Genomic DNA, 27,462 nt, shown 5'->3' with positions numbered 1-27,462 from the left:
ACTCCTAACCTTAACGCTAACTCCTAACCTTAAGCCCAAAACGGCCTTGTCCATTGTGGGGACCAGCAAAATATCCCCACTTGTCCAGATCTTCCTTGTTTTACTATCCTTGTGAGGACTTCTGGTTACCATAAGGATAGTAAAAACAAAAACACTAACTCTCTCCCTCCCTCTCTCTGTTTTCAGTCTCCCCTCAGCCCCCCCCCCTCCGGGTCCTTGTATGCTGTAACAGTTATTATATCATCCCTATACGTTTCTGTGTGTATTTTTGTGGAGCCTGAAAGAGGAAGGGAAGTGTGAGGTATGTATTGATAGAGAGAGGAGGTGTGAGGTATGTATTGATAGAAAGAGGAAGGGAAGTGTGCGGTATGTATTGATAGAAAGAGGAAATGTGAGGTATGTAATTGGCAGAAAGAGGAAGGGAAGTGTGAGGTATGTATTGATAGTAAGAGGAGGGGAAGTGTGAGGTATGTATTGATAGAAAGAGGAAGTGTGCGGTATGTATTGATAGAAAGAGGAAGTGTGAGGTATATAGTGATAGAAAGAGGAAGTGTGAGGTATGTATTGATAGAAAGATGAGGTGTGAGGTATGTATTGATAGAAAGAGGAAGGGAAGTGGGAGGTATGTATTGATAGAAAGAGGAAGTGGGAGGTATGTATTGATAGAAAGAGGAAGTGTGAGGTATGTATTGATAGAAAGAGGAAGTGTGAGGTATGTATTGATAGAAAGAGGAGACGAAGTGTGAGGTATGTATTGATAGAAAGAGGTGTGAGGTATGTATTGATAGAAAGAGGAGGTGTGAGGTATGTATTGATAGAAAGAGGAAGTGTGAGGTATGTATTGATAGAAAGAGGAAGGGAAGTGTGAGGTATGTATTGATAGAAAGAGGAAGGGAAGTGTGAGGTATGCATTGGCAGAAATAGGAAGGAAAGTGTGAGGTATGTATTGTCAGAAAGAGGAAGGACAGTGTGAGGTATGTATTGACAAAAAGAGGAAGGGAAGTGTGAGGTATGTATTGATAGAAAGAGGAAGTGTGATGTTTGTATTGATAGAAAGAGGAAGTGTGATGTATGTATTGATAGAAAGAGGAGGTGTGAGGTATGTATTGATAGAAAGAGGAAGGGAAGTGTGAGGTATGTATTGATATAAAGAGGAAGAGAAGTGTGAGGTATGTATTGGCAGAAAGAGGAAGAAAAGTGTGAGGTATGTATTGACGGAAAGAGGAAAAGTGAGGTATGTATTGACAGACAGAGGAAGGGAAGTGTGAGGTATGTATGAAGTGTTAGGTATATATTGATAGAAATAATAATTATGAGGTATGTATTGACAGAAAGAGGAAGGGAAGTGTGAGGTATGTATGAAGTGTGAGGTATGTATTGATAGAAAGAGGAAGTGTGAGGTATGTATTGACAGAAAGAGGAAGGGTAGTGTGAGGTATGTATGAAGTGTGAGGTATGTATGAAGTGTGAGGTATGTATTGACAGAAAAAGGAAGGGATGTGTGAGGTATGTATGAAGTGTGAGGTATGTATTGATAGAAAGAGGAAGTGTGAGGTATGTATTTACAGAAAAAGGAAGGGAAGTGTGAGGTATGTATGAAGTGTGATGTATGTATTGACAGAAAGAGGAAGGGAAGTGTGAAGTATGTATGAAGTGTGAGGTATGTATTGGCAGAAAGAGGAAGTGTGAGGTATGTATTGGCAGAAAGAGGAAGTTTGAGGTATGTATTGACAGAAAGAGGAAGTGTGAGGTATGTATTGATAGAAAGAGGAAGTGTGAGGTATGTATTGACAGAAAAAGGAAGGGAAGTGTGAAGTATGTATGAAGTGTGAGGTATGTATTGGCAGAAAGAGGAAGTGTGAGGTATGTATTGACAGAAAGAAGAAAACACCGAGAGGGGAGGAGTCTTGGGTCAGAAAGGTTCACTTACAGAATTATGAAATAAAGGAGAGAGAATGATGAAAAAGAGAGAGAGAGAGAAAGAAAGAATAGAAAAATAGAAATAGCAAACTATCCAGGGAAGGAGGAAGGGGGAGGGTGTTGAGAAAAATAAAAGACAGGAGGAGAGAGGGCAGAGAAAATGAGAGAAAACAATTGTGAGAAAGGGAAAGAAAAGTCAGAAAGAGGGGGAGAGATAGACTGAGAGGGGAAAGAGAGAGAAAGAGAGAGAGGCCCAGTGAAGGCTGAGGGGAAACTGAGGTTTCCTATCTGAGGAGGTGGCTGGCTGAGAAGAAAAACATCTCTCAACTCAGAGTGTGTGTGTGCATGTCATTGTTGAGTGATGGGACAGGGGAGGAGGGGTATGTTGAGGTTGTGGTTTGGGTGTGTATGTGTCAGGGAGGAGGGGACAGTCAGAACTCCTGCCCTGAAAGAAGGATGGAGAAGGGGGGGAGAGAAGGTGAGAGGAAGCGAGAGGGAGAGAGAAGTGGAAGAGTGAGACACTAAAAGAAAACGTCAGAAAGGAGAAGTCCGTCGTATGGGTTCAATGGTGGAAGGCAAATTGTAGCCTGGCTACAGATTTATTTGGTCATTCTCTGTTTAGTGTGACAATAACCATAGGAGTTGCTAAAACAGTACAGGCTAGAATTTGCTCAGGTTAGTGTCCAATATATACCTTTTGTATGTTTACTAAAGATATCTACTGCATCCTGTTCTAGGTGTACAGCCTGGCTAAACCAGACTCATCATAGTTGAGCACAGCCAGCCGTGACTGAGAGACCCATGAGGCGGTGCACAGCGGGCCCAGCGTCGTCTGGGTTAGGGGAGGGTTTGGCCGGTTGGGATGTCATTGTCCCATCGCGCTCTAGCAACTACTTGTGGTGGGCCGGGCACCTGCAAACTGACTTCGGTAGTCAGCTGGACGGTGTTTCACACCTGAGGCCTCCGCTCTCCCACCTGGCCTGGCTGCAGTATCTGCACTCCGCTGGGCTCAGAGGGCTTAGAAACCTGCAGGGCTGGACACAGCTCCACTGCAAAGAGAGCAGGTAGCCTGGTGGTTAGAGGCAGGTAGCCCGGTGGTTAGAGGCAGGTAGCCTGGTGGTTACAGACAGGTAGCCTGGTGGTTAGAGACAGGTAGCCTGGTGGTTAGAGACAGGTAGCCTGGTGGTTAGAGACAGGTAGCCCGGTGGTTACAGACAGGTAGCCTGGTGGTTACAGACAGGTAGCCTGGTGGTTAGAGACAGGTAGGCTGGTGGTTAAAAACAGGTAGCCTGGTGGTTACAGACAGGTAGCCCGGTGGTTAGAGACAGGTAGCCCGGTGGTTAGAAACAGGTAGCCCGGTGGTTAGAAACAGGTAGCCCGGTGGTTACAGACAGGTAGCCTGGTGGTTAGAGACAGGTAGCCTGGTGGTTAGAGACAGGTAGCCTGGTGTTAGAGACAGGTAGCCTGGTGGTTAGAGACAGGTAGCCTGGTGGTTAGAGACAGGTAGCCTGGTGGTTAGAGACAGGTAGCCCGGTGGTTAGAGACAGGTAGCCTGGTGGTTAGAGACAGGTAGCCCGGTGGTTAGAGACAGGTAGCCCGGTGGTTAGAGACAGGTAGCCTGGTGGTTAGAGACAGGTAGCCTGGTGGTTAGAGACAGGTAGCCTGGTGGTTAGAGACAGGTAGCCCGGTGGTTAGAGACAGGTAGCCTGGTGGTTACAGACAGGTAGCCTGGTGGTTAGAGACAGGTAGCCTGGTGGTTAGAGACAGGTAGCCCGGTGGTTACAGACAGGTAGCCTGGTGGTTACAGACAGGTAGCCTGGTGGTTAGAGACAGGTAGGCTGGTGGTTAAAAACAGGTAGCCTGGTGGTTACAGACAGGTAGCCTGGTGGTTAGAGACAGGTAGCCCGGTGGTTAGAAACAGGTAGCCCGGTGGTTAGAGACAGGTAGCCCGGTGGTTACAGACAGGTAGCCTGGTGGTTAGAGACAGGTAGCCTGGTGGTTAGAGACAGGTAGCCTGGTGTTAGAGACAGGTAGCCTGGTGGTTAGAGACAGGTAGCCTGGTGGTTAGAGACAGGTAGCCTGGTGGTTAGAGACAGGTAGCCCGGTGGTTAGAGACAGGAGCCCGGTGGTTAGAGACAGGTAGCCCGGTGGTTAGAGACAGGTAGCCCGGTGGTTAGAGACAGGTAGCCCGGTGGTTAGAGACAGGTAGCCTGGTGGTTAGAGACAGGTAGCCTGGTGGTTAGAGACAGGTAGCCTGGTGGTTAGAGACAGGTAGCCTGGTGGTTAGAGACAGGTAGCCCGGTGGTTAGAGAGACAGGTAGCCCGGTGGTTAGAGACAGGTAGCCCGGTGGTTAGAGACAGGTAGCCTGGTGGTTAGAGACAGGTAGCCTGGTGGTTAGAGACAGGTAGCCTGGTGGTTAGAGACAGGTAGCCCGGTGGTTAGAGACAGGTAGCCCGGTGGTTAGAGACAGGTAGCCCGGTGGTTAGAGACAGGTAGCCTGGTGGTTAGAGACAGGTAGCCTGGTGGTTAGAGACAGGTAGCCTGGTGGTTAGAGACAGGTAGCCTGGTGGTTAGAGACAGGTAGCCTGGTGGTTAGAGACAGGTAGCCTGGTGGTTAGAGACAGGTAGCCCGGTGGTTAGAGACAGGTAGCCCGGTGGTTAGAGACAGGTAGCCCGGTGGATAGAGACAGGTAGCCTGGTGGTTAGAGACAGGTAGCCTGGTGGTTAGAGACAGGTAGCCTGGTGGTTAGAAACAGGTAGCCTGGTGGTTAGAGACAGGTAGCCTGGTGGTTAGAGCATTGGGCCAGTAAAAGAAAGGTTGCAAGAATCCCCGAGCTGATAAAAATCTGTCATGCTGCCCCTGAACAAGGCTGTCATGCTGCCCCTGAACAAGGCTGTCATGCTGCCCCTGTACAAGGCTGTCATGCTGCCCCTGAACAAGGCTGTCATGCTGCCCCTGAACAAGGCTGTCATGCTGCCCCTGAACAAGGCTGTCATGCTGCCCCTGAACAAGGCTGTCATGCTGCCCCTGTACAAGGCTGTCATGCTGCCCCAGATGAACAAGGCTGTCATGCTGCCCCTGAACAAGGCTGTCATGCTGCCCCTGAGCAAGGCTGTCATGCTGGTTGAACAAGGCTGTCATGCTGCCCTGAACAAGGCTGTCATGGACCCCTAGAACAAGGCTGTCATGCTGCCCCTGTTGTGGGACAAGGCTGTCATGCTGCCCCTGAACAAGGCTGTCATGCTGCCCCTGAACAAGGCTGTCATGCTGCCCCTGAACAAGGCTGTCATGCTGCCCCTGAACAAGGCTGTCATGCTGCCCCTGAACAAGGCTCACACACACACACACACACGCACACGCACACGCACACGCACATCATCCATGACATAATTTTGGTCTTGTTATACCATAGCTGAACCCTCAGTATCAAGGCTGTCATGCTGCCCCTGAACAAGGCTGTATGCTGCCCCTCAACAAGGTGTCATGCTGCCCCTGAACAAGGCTGTCATGCTGCCCCATGAACAAGGCTGTCATGCCCTGCCCCTGAACAAGGCTGTCATGCTGCCCCTGAACAAGGCTGTCATGTCTGCCCCTGAACAAGGCTGTCATGCTGCCCCTGAACAAGGCTGTCATGCACCTTCCCCTGAACAAGGCTGTCATGCTGCCCCCCCATGTCAAGGCTTCATGCTGCCCCTGAACAAGGCTGTCATGCTGCCCCTGAACAAGGCTGTCATGCTGCCCCTGAACAAGGCTGTCATGCCCCCTGAACAAGGCTGTCATGCTGCCCCTGTACAAGGCTGTCATGCTGCCCCTGACAAGGCTGTCATGCTGCCCCATGAACAAGGCTGTCATGCCCCCTGAACAAGGCTGTCATGCTGCCCCTGAACAAGGCTGTCATGCTGCCTTCAACAGGCTGTCATGCTGCCCCTGAACAAGGCTGTCATGCTGCCCCTCAACAAGGCTGTCATGCTGCCCCTGAACAAGGCTTCATGCTGCCCCATGTTACAAGGCTGTCATGCTGCCCCTGAACAAGGCTTCATGCTCCCCCTGAACAATGGCTGTCATGCTGCCCCTGAACAAGGCTGTCATGCCCCCTCCCCAAGGCTGTCATGCTGCCCCATGTAAAGGCTGTCATGCTGCCCCTGAACAAGGCTGTCATGCTGCCCCTGAACAAGGCTGTCATGCTGCCCCTGAACAAGGCTGTCATGCTGCCCCTGTACAAGGCTGTCATGCTGCCCCTGAACAAGGCTGTCATGCTGCCCCTGAACAAGGCTGTCATGCTGCCCCTGAACAAGGCTGTCATGCTGCCCCTGAACAAGGCTGTTCCTAGGCCGTCCTAGACTGACTTGCCTAGTTAAATAAAGGTTAAATAAAAAAGTTTCACTCAGTGCCATTGCTAACACTAAAACCTCATGGAAACTGCAAGGAGACTGCTCCCAGATGAGGACACATTATAGACCTCCACTTTATGGCTGACCCATAAATGTTATCATAACTAATGCAAGAGGGTTGAGCTAGAGAGTAATCCCTTCCAGATAACATAAGATAATGGTGGTTGGGGCTGAGGGACGAAGTCAACAGTTCAGCTGCTTCTGTGAATGTGTGTGAGAACCAGGACTAGGACACAGGAGGACCTCCCTCTGAGGCCTTGGATTGTGGGATAGGATCACAGCCAGTGTGTGTGGAAGCACTGAGAGAGGTCCACAGCAGGAGGGGGATCAGTTACAATCAGGCTCAGAGAGGGGTTATGATCTCACACACACACACACACACACACACACACACACACACACACACACACACACACACACACACACACACACACACACACACCCCGCACACGCACACCCCAGATCCATCCATGACATAATTTTGGTCTTGTTATACCATAGATTAGTTTCTCTCAGAACCTACTCCAGTATCCACAGTGTCTTGCTACGCTGAAATATAACACTGAGTGTATATCTAATCTGATATAAAGATCAGTAGGTCAGAGCAGGGTCAGAGGTCATCTCTGATCCAGCCTTCCACAATAGAGGTGTTGAAACACCCCATCCCACTACATCCTCCTGACCCTTCACCTAATCTAGCTCCCACCCACCCTTCCACCCACCTCACCCTCACCTCTCCCCCCATGTTACCTTCCACCTCTCTGCCATGTCACCTTCCACCTCTCCCCCATGTCACCTTCCACCTCTCCCCCACCTCACCCTCACCTCTCCCGCCTGTCACCTTCCACCTCTCCCCCACCTCACCCTCCCTCCCTCTCCCCCTATCACCTTCCACCTGTCCCACATGTCACCTTCCACCTCTCCCCCATGTCAACTTCCACCTCTCCCCCATGTTACCTTCCACCTCTCCCCCATGTCACCTTCCCCCTATCCCCCATGTTACCTTCCACCTCCCCCATGTCACCTTCCACCTCTCCCCCACCTCACCCTCACCTCTCCCCCATGTTACCTTCCACCTCTCCCCCATGTCAACTTCCACCTCTCCCCCATGTTACCTTCCACCTCTCCCCCATGTCAACTTCCACCTCTCCCCCATGTCACCTTCCACCTCTCCCCCATGTTACCTTCCACCTCTCCCCCATGTCACCTTCCACCTCTCCCCCATGTGACCTTCCACCTCTCCCCCATGTGACCTTCCACCTCTCCCCCATGTCACCTTCCACCTCTCCCCCATGTCACCTTCCACCTCTCCCCCATGTCACCTTCCACCTCTCCCCCATGTCACCTTCTCTCCCCCACACCTCCCCCATGTCACCTTCCACCTCTCCCCATGTCACCTTCCACCTCTCCCCCACCTTCCACCTCTCCCCATGTCACCTTCCACCTCTCCCCCATGTCACCTACCTTCCACCTCTCCCCCATGTCAACTTCCACCTCTCCCCCTTCCATGTTCCCTTCCACCTCTCCCCCATGTCAACTTCCACCTCTCCTTCCACCTCCCCCCATGTCATGTCACCTCTCCAACCTTCCAGCCCACCTCACCCTCCCCCACACCTTCTCCCCCATGTTACCTTCCACCTCTCCCCTATGTCACCTTCCACCTTCTCCCCCATGTTACCTTCCACCTCTCCCCCATGTCAACTTCCACCTCTCCCCCACCTCACCTTCACCTCTCCCCATGTTACCTTCCACCTCTCCACCATGTTACCTTCCACCTCTCCCCCATGGTCACCTTCCACCTCTCCCCATGTCACCTTCCACCTCTCCCCATGTCACCTTCCACCTCTCCCCCATGTTACCTTCCACCTCTCCCCTATGTCAACTTCCACCTCTCCCCCATGTTACCTTCCACCTCTCCCCCATGGTACCTTCCACCTCTCCCCTATGTCACCTTCCACCTCTCCCCTATGTCACCTTACACTTCTCCCCCATGTTACCTTCCACCTCTCCCCCATGTCACTTCCACCTCTCCCCCACCTCACCCTCACCTCTCCCCCATGTTACCTTCCACCTCTCCACCATGTTACCTTCCACCTCTCCCCCATGGTACCTTCCACCTCTCCCCTATGTCACCTTCCACCTCTCCCCCATGTCACCTTCCACCTCTCCCCCATGTGACCTTCACCTCTCCCCATGTCAACTTCCACCTCTCCCCCATGTGACCTTCCACCTCTCCCCCATGTCACCTTCCACCTCTCCCCCATGTCACCTTCCACCTCCCCCCATGTCACCTTCCACCTCTCCCCCATGTCACCTTCCACCTCTCCCCATGTCACCTTCCACCTCTCCCCATGTCACCTTCCACCTCTCCCCCATGTCACCTTCCACCTCTCCCCCATGTCACCTTCCACCTCTCCCCATGTCACCTTCCACCTCTCCCCATGTCACACCTCTCCCCCATGTTACCTTCCACCTCTCCCCATGTCACCTTCCACCTCTCCCCCATGTTCCACCTCTCCCCATGTCACCTTCCACCTCTCCCCCATGTCACCTTCCACCTCTCCCCCATGTCACCTTCCACCTCTCCCCATGTCACCTTCCACCTCTCCCCCATGTCACCTCTCCCCCATGTCACCTTCCACCTCTCCCCCATGTCACCTTCCACCTCTCCGCCATGTCACCTTCCACCTCTCCCCCATGTCACCTTCCACCTCTCCCCATGTCACCTTCCACCTCTCCCCATGTCACCTTCCACCTCTCCCCCATGTCACCTTCCACCTCTCCCCCATGTCACCTTCCACCTCTCCCCCATGTCACCTTCCCCCCTGTCCCCCATGTCACCTTCCACCTCTCCCCCATGTCACCTTCCACCTCTCCCCATGTCACCTTCCACCTCTCCCCATGTCACCTTCCACCTCTCCCCATGTCACCTTCCACCTCTCCCCCCATGTCACCTTCCACCTCTCCCCATGTCACCTTCCACCTCTCCCCATGTCACCTTCCACCTCTCCCCATGTCACCTTCCACCTCTCCCCCATGTCACCTTCCACCTCTCCCCCATGTCACCTTCAACCTCTCCCCCATGTGACCTTCCACCTCTCCCCCATGTCACCTTCCACCTCTCCCCCATGTCACCTTCCACTTCCACCTCCCCCATGTCACCTTCCACCTCTCCCCATGACCACCTTCCACCTCTCCCCCATGTCACCTCTCCCCCATGTCAACTCTCCCCCATGTCACCTTCCACCTCTCCCCCATGTTACCTTCCACATCTCCCCCATGTGACTTTCCAGCTCTCCCCCCATGTGACCTTCCACCTCACCCAACCATCGCTCTGACTTGCCCACCACCCAGCATATGCATTACCTCTCCCCACCCTCACCTCACCTTTCCAAAGCGCCAAAGGGAAGTGTTTTGAGTTGGGTACTTCCTTACAGGGGAGGCAGAAAAGAACCTGGAATAGGATGGGAAAGGGAGGTAAAACAGAGGAGACACAGACCTCTCATTCACTCTCCTCACCCCCCTCGCTCTCATTCAGCTGTTACAGCCTGTGTTTGCTTTGCCTTGGCAGGGGCGAGAGGGGGGGCTCTGGAGGGGCACAAAGCCGCCTTTCAAAGAGGCTAGCGACCCCACGGCTGAGTGAGGAAGTCTGCACAGGGGCCAAGCAACACCCCTTCCCCAAACTTCACAGCCTCCCGCCATCCCGCCACTGCCCCCTCCTAAATCACTGACTGGGCCGTACACACACACACACACACACACACACACACACACACACACACACACACACACACACACACACACACACACACACACACACACACACACACACACACACACAGAAACACACACACAGAAACACACACAGGGCCAGCTAGCTCCCCCTTCCTTCTGACCTCCGCTGGTTCTAGAATCCACACTGACTCACTTCCAGCCAGGGCCCTTCTCCAGAGTCATTACTGTACAGAGAGGGTATCCTGAGGTGAATCAACATGCAGCGGAGTCATTCATTTCCAGCACCACTGATTCACTTTTTCAACATACCCTGTAGTACTAAACGGGGACATGAGAAGAGTTTGGCCAGGCGGAACTCGAGAGGGGACTGTTTTATAGTTGCTCTGAATGTGCCTAGTATATCTAAAGGGCCGATCATATGCTATTCATCATTCTATTCGTGAGAGATGATTGCTGTCATGTACAGTGAACTGTTACATAGGACTCTTTGAGACATTTTATAGATACAGCTTTAACAGTATCCTTAGAATGTCTCTCCATCACCCCCCTCTTTTTTCCAGGGTATTGCAACATTCCAACCCAGCCTGTATGACAGCCTGGACTGTACCACTGTTGGATTGCTCAGTTTATAGGGTGACAGCTTGCTAACTCCTATGGTTATTGTCACTGTTTGGCGTAAATAACCATAGGAGTTGGCAAGACAGCACAGACAGATCTGAGACCAGGCTAATGTGAGCAGGGTTGGGCTAGTTAAAAAAAGGGGAAGAGAAGATGATGTATAGCATCTGTCCTCAGGTCAGGTCTTGTAATGGTTTACACATGGAGCTACTGGGGTGTGTGGGATATAAGAGGGGCTTTTATGTCCAGACCCCCAGAGTGGATTCTGCCCCAGGCAGCACGGAGAACAGAGCACAGTGATAGGACCATCAGCCACAGGAGGGGATCTGATGGGGGGTCCGGGACGTTTTCCAGGTTAATGTCACGTGCATAAGTACAGAAATGCCTTTCAACAAAAAAAACACCAATGCAGATTTCAATATCAATGTAACACTACAAACAACACAAGGTAGAACAGAAACACGCTGAAATAAAAGATAAGAAGAACAGGAGAAAGTAAGAAGTTATATAGAGGGTCAGTTCCAATAGCATATTTACAATGTGCAGGGATACTGGAGAGAAACAGGTAGATATGTATCGGGGTAAAGTGACTAGGCATCACAGGGAGGATTTGACCGTTTAAAGGGGATGACGGGGGACTTTCTGCTACATAAACAAACATCAACTTAAACATGTTGGCAGTGTGTGATGTGAGTTACACAACTTAGAGGGAGATCTACTCTGCTGGCAGAGGCTTGATGAAGTTACCACATGTACCCAGACTCTCAGGAGGTTAGAGAAGCAGACAGAGGGAGATCTACTCTGCTGGCAGAGGCTTGATGAAGTTACCACATGTACCCAGACTCTCAGGAGGTCAGAGAAGCAGACAGAGGGAGATCTACTCTGCTGGCAGAGGCTTGATGAAGTTACCACATGTACCCAGACTCTCAGGGCAGAGAAGCAGACAGAGGGAGATCTACTCTGCTGGCAGAGGCTTGATGAAGTTACCACATGTACCCAGACTCTCAGGAGGTCAGAGAAGCAGACAGAGGGAGATCTACTCTGCTGGCAGAGGCTTGATGAAGTTACCACATGTACCCAGACTCTCAGGAGGTCAGAGAAGCAGACAGAGGGAGATCTACTCTGCTGGCAGAGTCTTGATGAAGTTACCACATGTACCCAGACTCTCAGGAGGTCAGAGAAGCAGACAGAGGGAGATCTACTCTGCTGGCAGAGGCTTGATGAAGTTACCACATGTACCCAGACTCTCAGGAGGTCAGAGAAGCAGACAGAGGGAGATCTACTCTGCTGGCAGAGGCTTGATGAAGTTACCACATGTACCCAGACTCTCAGGTCAGAGAAGCAGACAGAGGGAGAAGGGAGGGAGACGGAGCCAGGGCATTTGTGGCCCACTTTCCGTGAGTGTGATAAGCTCAAGCACTGCTAAAGTTTAAATTATTAGTATTCAAATACTATTTGAATGCAGGTCTGGTATCCACTATCCATTCTTCTCCATCTTCTACCTCATTGGTCAGGTTACAACACAGTCTTATTCAAACATCATGTGATTGTGTGTTTATCAGTCTGTGGCTGGAGGGTGTATGAAACAGGTGATTGCCGTGTCGTGTTGACATATGTGGGGTTAGACAGATATAAGCTGTTGGAATCTGGCAGGACAGAGAACACACATGTACACACGTACACACACACTTTCAAGGTAGGTGGGAGACACAGGTCACTGTAGGACATTACTCTGAATTAGATATCAAACACATGAAAATGATTAACTAAGTTCTTGTGAAGGCTATACCTATCTCCTACTACTACTCTACCTCTGGGAACATCAATACATTATACAGGTGAATCAGTATTAAAACGAATCCTCGGGAAGGACTCAAATGACCAAAGGACCAATCAGAGGGGTGGTAGGCGTGGTTTAGCCCCACATAAGTTATTAGGGTTATGATCTAGCGTGGGGCTAGTGTCCTTTGAAAGGATAGGTTCTAGTGCCCACCAATGTGACCTGATTGCTCTGAAAGTGAGCCAGACAGCAAGAGACAGGAGATACAACAGATTGTATATTAACTTCTCTTACTGACCTGATACCAACCCGACCATGGGCAGAATGCCATCAGTAACAATGTCATTCTGTGTATACGTTGTGGTTATATGTTGTCTGTACGTTGTATGGGTATTTCATGGTCTCCACTAGGTTATGTTACAGGTCTCCACTAGGTTATGTTACAGGTCTCCACTAGGTTATGTTACAGGTCTCCACTAGGTTATGTTCCTGTACTCCACTAGGTTATGTTACAGGTCTCCACTAGGTTATGTTCCTGTACTCCACTAGGTTATGTTGCAGGTCTCCACTAGGTTATGTTACAGGTCTCCACTAGGTTATGTTACAGGTCTCCACTAGGTTATGTTCCTGTACTCCACTAGGTTATGTTACAGGTCTCCACTAGGTTATGTTACAGGTCTCCACTAGGTTATGTTCCTGTACTCCACTAGGTTATGTTGCAGGTCTCCACTAGGTTATGTTACAGGTCTCCACTAGGTTATGTTACAGATCTCCACTAGGTTATGTTCCTGTACTCCACTAGGTTATGTTGCAGGTCTCCACTAGGTTATGTTACAGGTCTCCACTAGGTTATGTTACAGGTCTCCACTAGGTTATGTTACAGGTCTCCACTAGGTTATGTTACAGGTCTCCACTAGGTTATGTTACAGGTCTCCACTAGGTTATGTTACAGGTCTCCACTAGGTTATGTTGCAGGTCTCCACTAGGTTATGTTACAGGTCTCCACTAGGTTATGTTCCTGTACCTGGTTACTCCACTAGGTTATGTTACAGGTCTCCACTAGGTTATGTTACAGGTCTCCACTAGGTTACTGTTATGTTACAGGTCTCCACTAGGTTATGTTACAGGTCTCCACTAGGTTATGTTACAGGTCTCCACTAGGTTATGTTACAGGTCTCCACTAGGTTATGTTACAGGTCTCCACTAGGTTATGTTACAGGTCTCCACTAGGTTATGTTACAGGTCTCCAGGTTATGTTACAGGTCTCCACTAGGTTATGTTATGCAGGTCTCCACTAGGTTATGTTACAGGTCTCCACTAGGTTATGTTATGTTCCTGGTTATGTTGCTCCCACTAGGTTATGTTCAGGTCTCCACTAGGTTATGTTACTCCACTAGGTTATGTTACAGGTCTCCACTAGGTTATGTTCCTGTACTCCACTAGGTTATGTTCCTGTACTCCACTAGGTTATGTTACAGGTCTCCACTAGGTTATGTTCCTGTACTCCACTAGGTTATGTTACAGGTCTCCACTAGGTTATGTTACAGGTCTCCACTAGGTTATGTTACAGGTCTCCACTAGGTTATGTTGCAGGTCTCCACTAGGTTATGTTACAGGTCTCCACTAGGTTATGTTCCTGTACTCCACTAGGTTATGTTGCAGGTCTCCACTAGGTTATGTTACAGGTCTCCACTAGGTTATGTTCCTGTACTCCACTAGGTTATGTTACAGGTCTCCACTAGGTTATGTTACAGGTCTCCACTAGGTTATGTTCCTGTACTCCACTAGGTTATGTTACAGGTCTCCACTAGGTTATGTTACAGGTCTCCACTAGGTTATGTTACAGGTCTCCACTAGGTTATGTTCCTGTACTCCACTAGGTTATGTTACAGGTCTCCACTAGGTTATGTTACAGGTCTCCACTAGGTTATGTTACAGGTCTCCACTAGGTTATGTTCCTGTACTCCACTAGGTTATGTTACAGGTCTCCACTAGGTTATGTTACAGGTCTCCACTAGGTTATGTTACAGGTCTCCACTAGGTTATGTTACAGGTCTCCAAATGTCGGTTATTTGTGTCTTTAGATTAGAACACAGGTCTTGTGGTAACTGCAGAGTTTGTGTGTGTGAGTCCCGTTCTCTGTTAGTTAAGTGCTCTTTGTGTGTGTGTCCCGCTCTCTGTGTGTGTTTTCTCTCCTGTGCGTGTGTGTGTTCCGCTCTGTTTGTGTATGTCCCGCTCTCTGTGTGTGTGTGTTTTCCCTCCTCTGTGTGTGTATGTGGGTGTGTGTGTTCCGCTCTGTGTGTGTGTTTTCTCTCCTGTGTGTGTGTATGTGGGTGTGTGTGTTCCGCTCTGTGTGTGTGTTTTCTCTCCTGTGTGTGTGTATGTGGGTGTTCCTCTCTGTGTGTGTGTTTTCCCTCCTGTGTGTGTTTTCCCTCCTCTGTGTGTGTATGTGGGTGTGTAATGTGTTCCTCTCTCTCTGTGTTTTCCCTCCTGTGTGTGTATGTGGGTGTGTGTGTCTCGCTCTCTGTGTGTTTTTTCCCTCCTGTGTGTGTGTGTTCCTCTCTCTCTGTGTGTGTTTTCCCTCCTGTGTGTGTGTGTGTATGTGAGTGTGTGTGTTCCGCTCTGTGTGTGTGTTTTCCCTCCTGTGTGTGTGTGTCATCCCCTGCTATCTCCTGCTGATCAGGCCTGTTATCCCCCTGGGCTGGGTTGTGGCAGTGGGGTGGCTGAACTTGGTGACCCCTCCCAGACACAGCTTCTCCTCATGTGGCCCCTGGCCAAACTCGCTCTCAAAGACCACCATTCAGTTCTGCACCGCCGCTGCGCAGCTCTGTGTTTGTGTAAGTATGTGTATGAGTGAGTGAGTGTGTGTATGTGTGGGGGTGTGTGTGTGACAGAGAGAGAGAGAAAGAGAGAGAGAGTGGGTGTGTGTTTTAGAGAGAGAGAGAGAAAGAGAGAGAGTGTGTGTTTTAGAGAGAGAGAGAGAGAGAGAGAAAGAAAGGAGAGGGAGAGAGAAGCCGGGGCAGTATTTGTGGAAAGTAGGATAATTACTTGTGCGTGTGTTTGTTTATGTGTTAGCTGGGGGCAGGAGTAGATCAGTGTGTGTATTAGAGCTGTGTGGCAGAAATATAGACAGTACTGTGACTGAGGGAGGAGAGAGAGAGAGAGGGACAGAGAGAGACATTGAACTTGAATTAAGAGAGACATGGAGAGAGAGAGAGAGAGAGAGAGAGAAAGAGAGAGAAAAAGTGAGAGAGAAAGTGAGAGAGAAAGACAGAGAGAGAGTTGCCCTCTATGGTTGTGAGGTCTGGGGTTCACTCACCAACCAATAATTCACAAAATGGGACAAACACCCAATTGAGACTCTGCATGCAGAATTCTGTCAAAATGTACTCTGTGTTTCTGTGTGTGTTTGTGTGTGTGTGTGTGTGTGTGTGTGTGTGTGTGTGTGTGTGTGTGTGTGTGTGTGTGTGTGTGTGTGTGTGTGTGTGTGTGTGTGTAAAGTGGAACTGAGTGGGGGCTGATGGGCTGAGAGGGGGGTCATGCAGAGGGGCTGCAAGGTCCATAGCGATTGGGATGTGCTGGCCAGGGGGGGCTAGAGGGCAGTGGCCGGAGGGAGGTAGTGGGGTGGTGGGGTCAGGGTGAGCATCTGGGTTGGATTGTAGACATTCCTGTGGAAGAGTGTGTGAGCAAAGGTCACAGGAGGGAGGGGACACTGGGAGAGTGTGTGTGGGGGGAGGGGGGAGGACAGTGTGTGTGTGTGTGTGGCGGGGGTCATGTGGGGGGGGACAGTGTGGTGGGGAGGGAGGAGGGAGGACAGTGTGTGTGTGTGTGGGGCAGTGTGTGTGGGGGGAAGAGGGAGGGAGGACAGTGTGGTGGTGAGGGGGAGGGAGGAGGGAGGACAGTGTAGAGGGAGGGAGGACAGTGTAGAGGGAGGGAGGACAGTGTAGAGGGAGGGAAGACAGTGTAGGGGGAGGGAGGACAGTGTAGAGGGAGGGAGGACAGTGTAGGGGGAGGGAGGACAGTGTAGAGGGAGGGAGGACAGTGTAGGGGGAGGGAGGACAGTGTGTGTTTGGTTTGAGTGTGCATGTGCATGTGCATTGCTAGGAGGCAGGGAAAGGCAGTGTAATTATGGGTAAGGCAGTGTAGTTATGGGTAAGGCAGTGTAATTATGGGTAAGGCAGTGTAGTTATGGGTAAGGCAGTGCAGTTATGGGTAAGGAAGTGTAGTTATGGGTAAGGCAGTGTAGTTATGGGTAAGGCAGTGTAGTTATGAGTAAGGCAGTGTAGTTATGGGTAAGGCAGTGTAGTTATGGGTAAATTAATGTAAACAGAGGTCATCCTCTAGCCTGTCCCTGTATTAAACAGAGGTCATCCTCTAACCTGTCCCTGTATTAAACAGTCATCCTTTAACATGTCCCTGTATTAAACAGAGGTCATCCTCCAACCTGTCCCTGTATTAAACAGAGGTCATCCTTTAACCTGTCCCTGTATTAAACAGAGGTCATCCTTTAACCTGTCCCTGTATTAAACAGAGGTCATCCTTTAACCTGTCCCTGTATTAAACAGAGGTCATCCTCTAACCTGTCCCTGTATTAAACAGTCATCCTTTAACATGTCCCTGTATTAAACAGAGGTCATCCTCCAACCTGTCCCTGTATTAAACAGAGGTCATCCTTTAACCTGTCCCTGTATTAAACAGAGGTCATCCTTTAACCTGTCCCTGTATTAAACAGAGGTCATCCTCTAACCTGTCCCTGTATTAAACAGAGGTCATCCTCTAACCTGTCCCTGTATTAAACAGAGGTCATCCTCTAACCTGTCCCTATATTAAACAGAGGTCATCCTCTAACCTGTCCCTGTATTAAACAGAGGTCATCCTCTAACCTGTCCCTGTATTAAACAGTCATCCTCTAACCTGTCCCTGTATTAAACAGAGGTCATTCTCTAACCTGTCCCTGTATTAAACAGAGGTCATCCTCTAACCTGTCACTGTATTAAACAGTCATCCTCTAACCTGTCCCTGTATTAAACAGTCATCCTCTAACCTGTCCCTGTATTAAACAGAGGTCATCCTCTAACCTGTCCCTGTATTAAACAGAGGTCATCCTCTAACCTGTCCCTGTATTAAACAGTCATCCTCTAACCTGTCCCTGTAAAACAGTCATCCTCTAACCTGTCCCTGTATTAAACAGTCATCCTTTAACCTGTCCCTGTATTAAACAGTCATCCTCTAACCTGTCCCTATATTAAACAGAGGTCATCCTCTAACCTGTCCCTGTATTAAACAGAGGTCATCCTCTAACCTGTCACTGTATTAAACAGTCATCCTCTAACCTGTCCCTGTATTAAACAGTCATCCTCTAACCTGTCCCTGTACTAAACAGAGGTCATTCTCTAACCTGTCCCTGTATTAAACAGTCATCCTCTAACCTGTCCCTGTATTAAACAGTCATCCTTTAACCTGTCCCTGTATTAAACAGTCATCCTCTAACCTGTCCCTATATTAAACAGAGGTCATCCTCTAACCTGTCCCTGTATTAAACAGAGGCCATCCTCTAACTTGTCCCTGTATTAAACAGAGGTCATCCTCTAACCTGTCCCTGTATTAAACAGAGGTCATCCTCTAACCTGTCCCTGTATTAAACAGAGGTCATCCTCTAACCTGTCCCTGTATTAAACAGAGGTCATCCTCTAACCTGTCCCTGTATTAAACAGAGGTCATCCTCTAACCTGTCCCTGTATTAAACAGTCATCCTCTAACCTGTCCCTGTATTAAACAGAGGTCATCCTCTAACCTGTCCCTGTATTAAACAGAGGTCATCCTCTAACCTGTCCCTGTATTAAACAGAGGTCATCCTCTAACCTGTCCCTGTATTAAACAGTCATCCTCTAACCTGTCCCTGTATTAAACAGTCATCCTCTAACCTGTCCCTGTATTAAACAGAGGTCATCCTCTAACCTGTCCCTGTATTAAACAGTCATCCTCTAACCTGTCCCTGTATTAAACAGTCATCCTTTAACCTGTCCCTGTATTAAACAGTCATCCTCTAACCTGTCCCTGTATTAAACAGAGGTCATCCTCTAACCTGTCCCTGTATTAAACAGAGGTCATCCTCTAACCTGTCCCTGTATTAAACAGTCATCCTCTAACCTGTCCCTGTATTAAACAGTCATCCTCTAACCTGTCCCTGTATTAAACAGAGGTCATCCTCTAACCTGTCCCTGTATTAAACAGAGGTCATCCTCTAACCTGTCCCTGTATTAAACAGTCATCCTTTAACCTGTCCCTGTATTAAACAGAGGTCATCCTCTAACCTGTCCCTGTATAAACAGAGGTCATCCTCTAACCTGTCCCTGTATTAAACAGAGGTCATCCTCTAACCTGTCCCTGTACCATCCTCTAACCTGTCCCTGTATTAAACAGAGGTCATCCTCTAACCTGTCCCTGTATTAAACAGAGGTCATCCTCTAACCTGTCCCTGTATTAAACAGAGGTCATCCTCTAACCTGTCCCTGTATTAAACATTAAGCAGGTCATCCTCTAACCTGAGGTCATCCTCTAACCTGTCCCTGTATTAAACAGAGGTCATCCTCTAACCTGTCCCTGTATTAAACAGAGGTCATCCTCTAACCTGTCCCTGTATTAAACAGAGGTCATCCTCTAACCTGTCCCTGTATTAAACAGAGGTCATCCTCTAACCTGTCCCTGTATTAAACAGAGGTCATCCTCTAACCTGTCCCTGTATTAAACAGAGGTCATCCTCTAACCTGTCCCTGTATTAAACAGAGGTCATCCTCTAACCTGTCCCTGTATTAAACAGAGGTATCCTAACCTGTCCCTGTATTAAACAGAGGTCATCCTCTAACCTGTCCCTGTATTAAACAGAGGTCATCCTCTAACCTGTCCCTGTATTAAACAGAGGTCATCCTCTAACCTGTCCCTGTATTAAACAGAGGTCATCCTCTAACCTGTCCCTGTATTAAACAGAGGTCATCCTCTAACCTGTCCCTGTATTAAACAGAGGTCATCCTCTAACCTGTCCCTGTATTAAACAGAGGTCATCCTCTAACCTGTCCCTGTATTAAACAGAGGTCATCCTCTAACCTGTCCCTGTATTAAACAGAGGTCATCCTCTAACCTGTCCCTGTATTAAACAGAGGTCATCCTCTAACCTGTCCCTGTATTAAACAGAGGTCATCCTCTAACCTGTCCCTGTATTAAACAGAGGTCATCCTCTAACCTGTCCCTGTATTAAACAGAGGTCATCCTCTAACCTGTCCCTGTATTAAACAGAGGTCATCCTCTAACCTGTCCCTGTATTAAACAGAGGTCATCCTCTAACCTGTCCCTGTATTAAACAGAGGTCATCCTCTAACCTGTCCCTGTATTAAACAGAGGTCATCCTCTAACCTGTCCCTGTATTAAACAGAGGTCATCCTCTAACCTGTCCCTGTATTAAACAGAGGTCATCCTCTAACCTGTCCCTGTATTAAACAGAGGTCATCCTCTAACCTGTCCCTGTATTAAACAGAGGTCATCCTCTAACCTGTCCCTGTATTAAACAGAGGTCATCCTCTAACCTGTCCCTGTATTAAACAGAGGTCATCCTCTAACCTGTCCCTGTATTAAACAGAGGTCATCCTCTAACCTGTCCCTGTATTAAACAGAGGTCATCCTCTAACCTGTCCCTGTATTAAACAGAGGTCATCCTCTAACCTGTCCCTGTATTAAACAGAGGTCATCCTCTAACCTGTCCCTGTATTAAACAGAGGTCATCCTCTAACCTGTCCCTGTATTAAACAGAGGTCATCCTCTAACCTGTCCCTGTATTAAACAGAGGTCATCCTCTAACCTGTCCCTGTATTAAACAGAGGTCATCCTCTAACCTGTCCCTGTATTAAACAGAGGTCATCCTCTAACCTGTCCCTGTATTAAACAGAGGTCATCCTCTAACCTGTCCCTGTATTAAACAGAGGTCATCCTCTAACCTGTCCCTGTATTAAACAGTCATCCTCTAACCTGTCCCTGTATTAAACAGAGGTCATCCTCTAACCTGTCCCTGTATTAAACAGAGGTCATCCTCTAACCTGTCCCTGTATTAAACAGAGGTCATCCTCTAACCTGTCCCTGTATTAAACAGAGGTCATCCTCTAACCTGTCCCTGTATTAAACAGAGGTCATCCTCTAACCTGTCCCTGTATTAAACAGAGGTCATCCTTTAACCTGTCCCTGTATTAAACAGTCATCCTCTAACCTGTCCCTGTATTAAACAGTCATCCTCTAACCTGTCCCTGTATTAAACAGAGGTCATCCTCTAACCTGTCCCTGTATTAAACAGAGGTCATCCTCTAACCTGTCCCTGTATTAAACAGAGATCATCCTTTAACCTGTCCCTGTAAAACCATCCTCTAACCTGTCCCTGTATTAAACAGAGGTCATCCTCTAACCTGTCCCTGTATTAAACAGAGGTCATCCTCTAACCTGTCCCTGTATTAAACAGTCATCCTTTAACCTGTCCCTGTATTAAACAGAGGTCATCCTCTAACCTGTCCCTGTATTAAACAGTCATCCTTTAACCTGTCCCTGTATTAAACAGAGGTCATCCTCTAACCTGTCCCTGTATTAAACAGAGGTCATCCTCCTGTCCCTGTAACCATGTCCCTGTATTAAACAGAGGTCATCCTCTAACCTGTCCCTGTATTAAACAGTCTTCCTTTAACCTGTCCCTGTATTAAACAGAGGTCATCCTCTAACCTGTCCCTGTATTAAACAGAGCCATTACTTAACCACACCTTTACTGACTCGCTCTGTTCATTGGTCATCACATTATTACAAGTTGTTAAAAACACTGAATTACTTTGCTGTTACAGTATAAATCATTGGCATCGACCATACCAGTCATTTAACGGTATTATTATATGAAATAAGTGTATTTGATATTAAAACCCACATTCAATATTTATTTTATTTAACCTTTATTTAACCAGGCAAGTCAGTTAAGAACAAATTCTTATTTTCAATGACGGCCTAGGAACAGTAGGTTAACTGCCTTGTTCAGGGGCAGAATGACACATTTTTACCTTGTCAGCTCGGGGATTCCATCTTGCAACCTTCTGGTTACTGACCCATCGCTCCCTGCACTATCTCTGTGCAGGTCAGAAGTCTGTGGGAATAGAGCCATTGCACTCTCTCCAAGTATGATTGGCTGAATACTAGGGCTGGATACTCTCTCCAAGTATGATTGGCTGAATACTAGGGCTGGCCACTCTCTCCAAGTATGATTGGCTGAATACTAGGGCTGGCCACTCTCTCCAAGTATGATTGGCTGAATACTAGGGCTGGCCACTCTCTCCAAGTATGATTGGCTGAATACTAGGGCTGGCCACTCTCTCCAAGTATGATTGGCTGAATACTAGGGCTGGCCACTCTCTCCAAGTATGATTGGCTGAATACTAGGGCTGGCCACTCTCTCCAAGTATGATTGGCTGAATACTAGGGCTGGACACTCTCTCCAAGTATGATTGGCTGAATACTAGGGCTGGCCACTCTCTCCAAGTATGATTGGCTGAATACTAGGGCTGGCCACTCTCTCCAAGTATGATTGGCTGAATACTAGGGCCCGCCACTCTCTCCAAGTATGATTGGCTGAATACTAGGGCTGGCCACTCTCTCCAAGTATGATTGGCTGAATACTAGGGCCCGCCACTCTCTCCAAGTATGATTGGCTGAATACTAGGGCTGGCCACTCTCTCCAAGTATGATTGGCTGAATACTAGGGCCCGCTCTCTCCAAGTATGATTGGCTGAATACTAGGGCTGGCCACTCTCTCCAAGTATGATTGGCTGAATACTAGGGCTGGCCACTCTCTCCAAGTATGATTGGCTGAATACTAGGGCTGTATGATTGGCCACTCTCTCCAAGTTTGATTGGCTGACTACTAGGGCTGGCCACTCTCGCCAAGTATGATTGGCTGAATACTAGGGCTGGCCACTCTCTCCAAGTATGATTGGCTGAATACTAGGGCTGGCCACTCTCTCCAAGTATGATTGGCTGAATACTAGGGCTGGCCACTCTCTCCAAGTATGATTGGCTGAATACTAGGGCTGGCCACTCTCGCCAAGTATGATTGGCTGAATACTAGGGCTGGCCACTCTCTCCAAGTATGATTGGCTGAATACTAGGGCTGGCCATTTCCAGGGACCTCACAATATGATATTTTCACGATACTTTGGTGCTGATACAATATGTATTGCGATTTGATACTGTGATTTTGTGATTGGATGTTCCAAACATATTGCTCGCTATGTCTGCTGCAGAGAGACAGAGAGAGACATGAGAAAATGAGTTCTGATCAGTCATGGAAATAAAGTGCTGAAAACAAATTGTGTCCCTATTTCAAAAGAAGACAGTGGACAAGTGATGAAGGAGTTTTGGTCCAGGCAGGTACGGCCACCTAGAGCAAAATGATATTACGAGATGGTCGATACGATGTGTTACCCCAAATAATGTCCCAATGTGGAAGTGATGTTTCCCACCATCACTACTGAATACCTGACCTTCTCTGATTGGTTGTCTGTGCAGGCGGGAGGTCCGTGGGCTGCAGCCATGCTGTCCCTGGACGAGCCATTGGACCTAATGCTCCCCCGGGGGTGTGTCAACGGGCGGGACAGGGGTGCACGGCCACCCCCCACCCTCACGCTCTCTCCTATACCCTTCAAGCGCTCCCGGCAGCTCCGCATGGCTGATGATGGCACAGCCGTCATAGTGCCCGCCTCCCCGGCCTCGCCACACACAGGTGGGTGACGACACACACACACACACACACACACACACACACACACACACACACACACACACACACACACACACACACACACACACACACACACACACACAAAGAGAAGAGTGGGTAAACCCATAGCTGTAACACACTGCCAATCAATCCCTTGAATCAGATCACACACCCACAGGTGTTAGGTACTCTGACCGACCTCACCCTTCCACAGGTGTGCTGGTGGTCTCCCGGGAGAGGCCAGAGACACCCCCCACCCCGCCAGCCGTGGACCTCAGTACGTCCCCCTCCTCCCGCCACGCCTCCAGCTCCCCAGAGATGACCAACGGAAATGGGGTCTCCCACCACATCATTGCAGGGGTGAGTAGAAACCATCTGACAGTACGGACACTTCTGAAATGTCCTATTCCATTGTGTGAGAAGAGAGGGGAGACACAGGATGAGAGAGAGGAGGAGGAGGAAGAGGAAGAGAGAGAGAGATGCTTCCCAGCCAATCCCAGCTGTATCAGTTAGAGCTGATATCATGTCACATCGGCGAGGAAGCATGACACAAAGAGTCAGGAACACAGCGACAACAAGAGGGCTCACACACACACACACACACACACACACACACACACACACACACACACACACACACACACACACACACACACACACACACACACACACACACACACACACACACACACACACTATAAACTATGTCACAGGTCAGTAAGTGCAGAGTGACTGGATGGGTATTTAAATAATTAAGAGACAATCAGTCATCTGTGGCAAGAGACAAGAAAAGAGGGAGGGAGGGAGGGGGGGGGGAAGGGGGGAGGGAGGGAGGGGGAGGGAGGGAGGGGGAGGGAGGGAGGGGGAGGAGGGAGGGAGGGAGGCGGAGAGAGGGGGGGGGAGTGAGGGAGGGAGAGAGGGGGAAGGGGGAGGAGGGAGGGGGAGGGAGGGAGGGGGAGCGAGGGAGGGGGGGGGGGGAAGGGGGAGGAGGGAGGGGCAGGGAGGGGGAGAGAGGGGGAGGGGGAGGGAGGGAGGGAGGGTGGGAGGGGGAGGGGGGGAGGGAGATGGAGGGAGGGAGGGAGAGAGAGGGAGGGAGGAAGGGAGAGACAGAGAGAGTGAGGGAGGAAGGGAGAGACAGAGAGAGAGCGAGAGAGATATGACTACAACTGAACCACAATCCTCTCGCTGTCTAACAGGCTCCAGCTATGTCACAAATGTGTATGTGGCAAATCTCATAAAATGAGACCAATTCCCGGTACTCAGCTGTGCTTCTGCATTCATCAGTGTGTGTGTATCTGAATGTGTGTGTTTGTGTCTGTGTGCGTGCGTGCCCATGTCTGTGGGAGTGCTTGTCTGGGACTCAGTGTGAAGCAGATAGAGGCTGAATGACCACAGACAGCAGATCTCAATACAATTGGGAGCGAATTGAGTTAGATGGCGTGAGGTCTGCATGGCTGTCCCTCGCTTTAAATCTGATTACACACACACACACACACACACACACACACACACACACACACACACACACACACACACACACACACACACACACACACACACACACACACACACACACACACACACACACACACACACACACACACACACACACACACACACACACACACACACACACACACACACACACACACACACACACACAATGCCCGAGGCCACTGAGTGCAAGTAACAGAGAGGGAGAGAGGAGCTTGTTATACGGAACACAAGACACATTATGTGTTTGATCAACAGTGACCCCCCCCCCTCCAGCACAACCTGATTCCCTTATGTGAAGTGTGACAGAGGTGTTAGGAGCTGCTCTGTGCCCCTAATGTTGCTTGTGTGTTGCTGGTCCTAACCAGGCTGAGTCAGAGGACAGGGCCTGAGACAGATGACTCTCATTACAGACCATGCCCAATATGAATGTTCACACCACAGAGTGGAAGCAGAGACAGGACAGGAGAGGGACAGGAGAGGGACAGGAGAGGGAGAGGGAGAAGGACAGGAGAAGGAGAGGGACAGGAAAGGGACAGGAGAAGGAGAGGGACAGGAGAAGGACAGGAGAAGGACAGGAGAGGAGAGGGACAGGAAAGGGACAGGAGAAGGACAGGAGAAGGAGAGGGACAGGAGAAGGAGAGGGACAGGAGAAGGACAGGAGAAGGAGAGGGACAGGAGAAGGAGAGGGACAGGAGAAGGACAGGAGAAGGAGAGGGACAGGAAAGGGACAGGAGAAGGAGAGGGACAGGAAAGGGACAGGAGAAGGAGAGGGACAGGAGAAGGACAGGAGAAGGACAGGAGAGGAGAGGGACAGGAAAGGGATAGGAGAAGGACAGGAGAAGGAGAGGGACAGGAGAGGAGAGGGACAGGAGAAGGAGAGGGACAGGAGAAGGACAGGAGAAGGAGAGGGACAGGAGAAGGAGAGGGACAGGAGAGGGACAGGAGAGGAGAGGGACAGGAGAAGGACAGGAGAAAGAGAGGGACAGGAGAGGAGAGGGACAGGAAAGGGACAGGAGAAGGAGAGGGAGAAGGACAGGAGAAGGAGAGGGACAGGAAAGGGACAGGAGAAGGAGAGGGACAGGAGAAGGACAGGAGAAGGACAGGAGAGGAGAGGGACAGGAAAGGGACATGAGAAGGACAGGAGAGGAGAGGGACAGGAAAGGGACAGGAGAAGGACAGGAGAAGGAGAGGGACAGGAGAGGGACAGGAGAAGGACAGGAGAAGGAGAGGGACAGGAGAAGGAGAAGGAGAGGACAGGAGAGGAGAGGGACAGGAGAGGAGAGGGACAGGAAAGGGACAGGAGAAGGACAGGAGAAGGACAGGAGAGGAGAGGGACAGGAAAGGGACAGGAGAAGGACAGGAGAAGGAGAGGGACAGGAGAGAGACAGGAGAGGGACAGGAAAGGGACAGGAGAAGGAGAAGGACAGGAGAAGGAGATGGACAGGAGAGGAGAGGGAGAAGAGAGGGACAGGAGAGGAGAGGGACAGGTGAGGAGAGAGACAGGAGAGGGGACAGGAGAAGGAGAGGAACAGGAGAAGGAGAGGGACAGGAGAAGGAGAGGAGAGGGACAGGAGAGGGACAGGAGAGGGACAGGAGAGAAGAGGGACAGGAGAAGGAGAGGGACAGGAGAAGGAGAGGGACAGGAGAAAGAGAAGGAGAGGGACAGGAGAGGGACAGGAGAAGGAGAGGGACAGGAGAGGGACAGGAGAAAGAGAAGGAGAGGGACAGGAGAAAGAGAAGGAGAGGGACAGGAGAAGGAGAGGGACAGGAGAGGGACAGGAGAAGGAGAGGGACATTAGAGGGAGAGGGACAGGAGAAGGAGAGGGACAGGAGAGGGAGGGACAGGAGAAGGAGGGACAGGAGAAGGACAGGAGAGGAGAGGGACAGGAGAGGAGAGGGACAGCAGAGGGACAGCAGAGGGACAGGAGAGGGACAGGAGAGGAGAGGGACAGGAGAGGGACAGGGGAAGGAGGGACAGGAGAAGGAGAGGGAGAGGAGAGAGACAGGAGAGGAGAGGGACATGAGAAGGAGAGGGACAGGAGAAGGAGAGGGACAGGAGAGGAGAGGGACATGAGAAGGAGAGGAGAGGGACATGAGAAGGAGAGGGAGAGGAGAGGAGAGAGACAGGAGAGGAGAGGGACATGAAGGAGAGGGACAGGAGAAGGAGAGGGACATGAGTAGGAGAGGGACATGAGTAGGAGAGGGACAGGAGAGGAGAGGAGAGGGAAAATGGTGAAAACAATTAAAGCAGAGGGAACAGATCTTGCGTGTGTGTGTGTGTGTGTGTGTGTGTGTGCGTGTGTGTGTGTGTGTGTGTGTGTGTGCATGTTTGATGGAGTAAGACAGACATTCTAACCTCTAATCCTCCTCCATCCTCTTGATCCTCTTCCTCCTCTCTCTCAGGACTCAGCTCACATCCATTATGTGGAGAGCAGAGCCTCCTCGCAGGCCTTCCAGTTCTTCGTGCCGATTGGTGCTGGGGCCGGACTCATGCCGTCATCCATGTTCATTGGCCAGCCCAACGACAAGCGGGCCTCTCCCGATCTCTCAGCAGACGAACAGCTGGCCTGTCGCTGGAGGAAGGTGAGACACAGGAAGTCATGCAACAGGGGAAACATTTTAGCCTGGGCCCAGATCAGTTTCTGTTGTCTCGCCAACTCCTATGTAATGATCATTGTCCAGACCAGGAGTTGGCAAGCCAGCACAAACAGATCTGGGACCTGGCTA

At 49.9% G+C, this 27,462-nt stretch overlaps 1 protein-coding gene across 2 annotated transcripts in view; it reads left to right on the top strand.

Annotated features, from left to right (window-relative positions):
* Positions 1-27,462, top strand: part of glis2b (GLIS family zinc finger 2b) — a 66,058-nt gene that overhangs the window by 32,303 nt on the left and 6,293 nt on the right. The window contains exons 1-4 of one of the 2 annotated variants that reach the window (XM_064987089.1): positions 14,548-15,283; positions 23,028-23,241; positions 23,453-23,598; positions 27,139-27,318. In XM_064987089.1, coding sequence (XP_064843161.1) covers positions 23,052-23,241; positions 23,453-23,598; positions 27,139-27,318 — 516 coding nt within the window. In that variant the 5' untranslated portion in view covers positions 14,548-15,283; positions 23,028-23,051. Of the gene's footprint in view, positions 1-14,547; positions 15,284-23,027; positions 23,242-23,452; positions 23,599-27,138; positions 27,319-27,462 lie in introns of those variants that run through there. The other variant, XM_064987088.1, reaches the window with a different exon arrangement.

The sequence above is a fragment of the Oncorhynchus masou genome, chromosome 14 (genome assembly GCF_036934945.1).
Source record: "Oncorhynchus masou masou isolate Uvic2021 chromosome 14, UVic_Omas_1.1, whole genome shotgun sequence".
NCBI classification, from domain to species: Eukaryota; Metazoa; Chordata; class Actinopteri; order Salmoniformes; family Salmonidae; genus Oncorhynchus; species Oncorhynchus masou.
The sequence above is the reverse complement of the archived record's forward strand: the minus strand, read 5'-3'. Positions and strand labels throughout refer to the sequence as shown.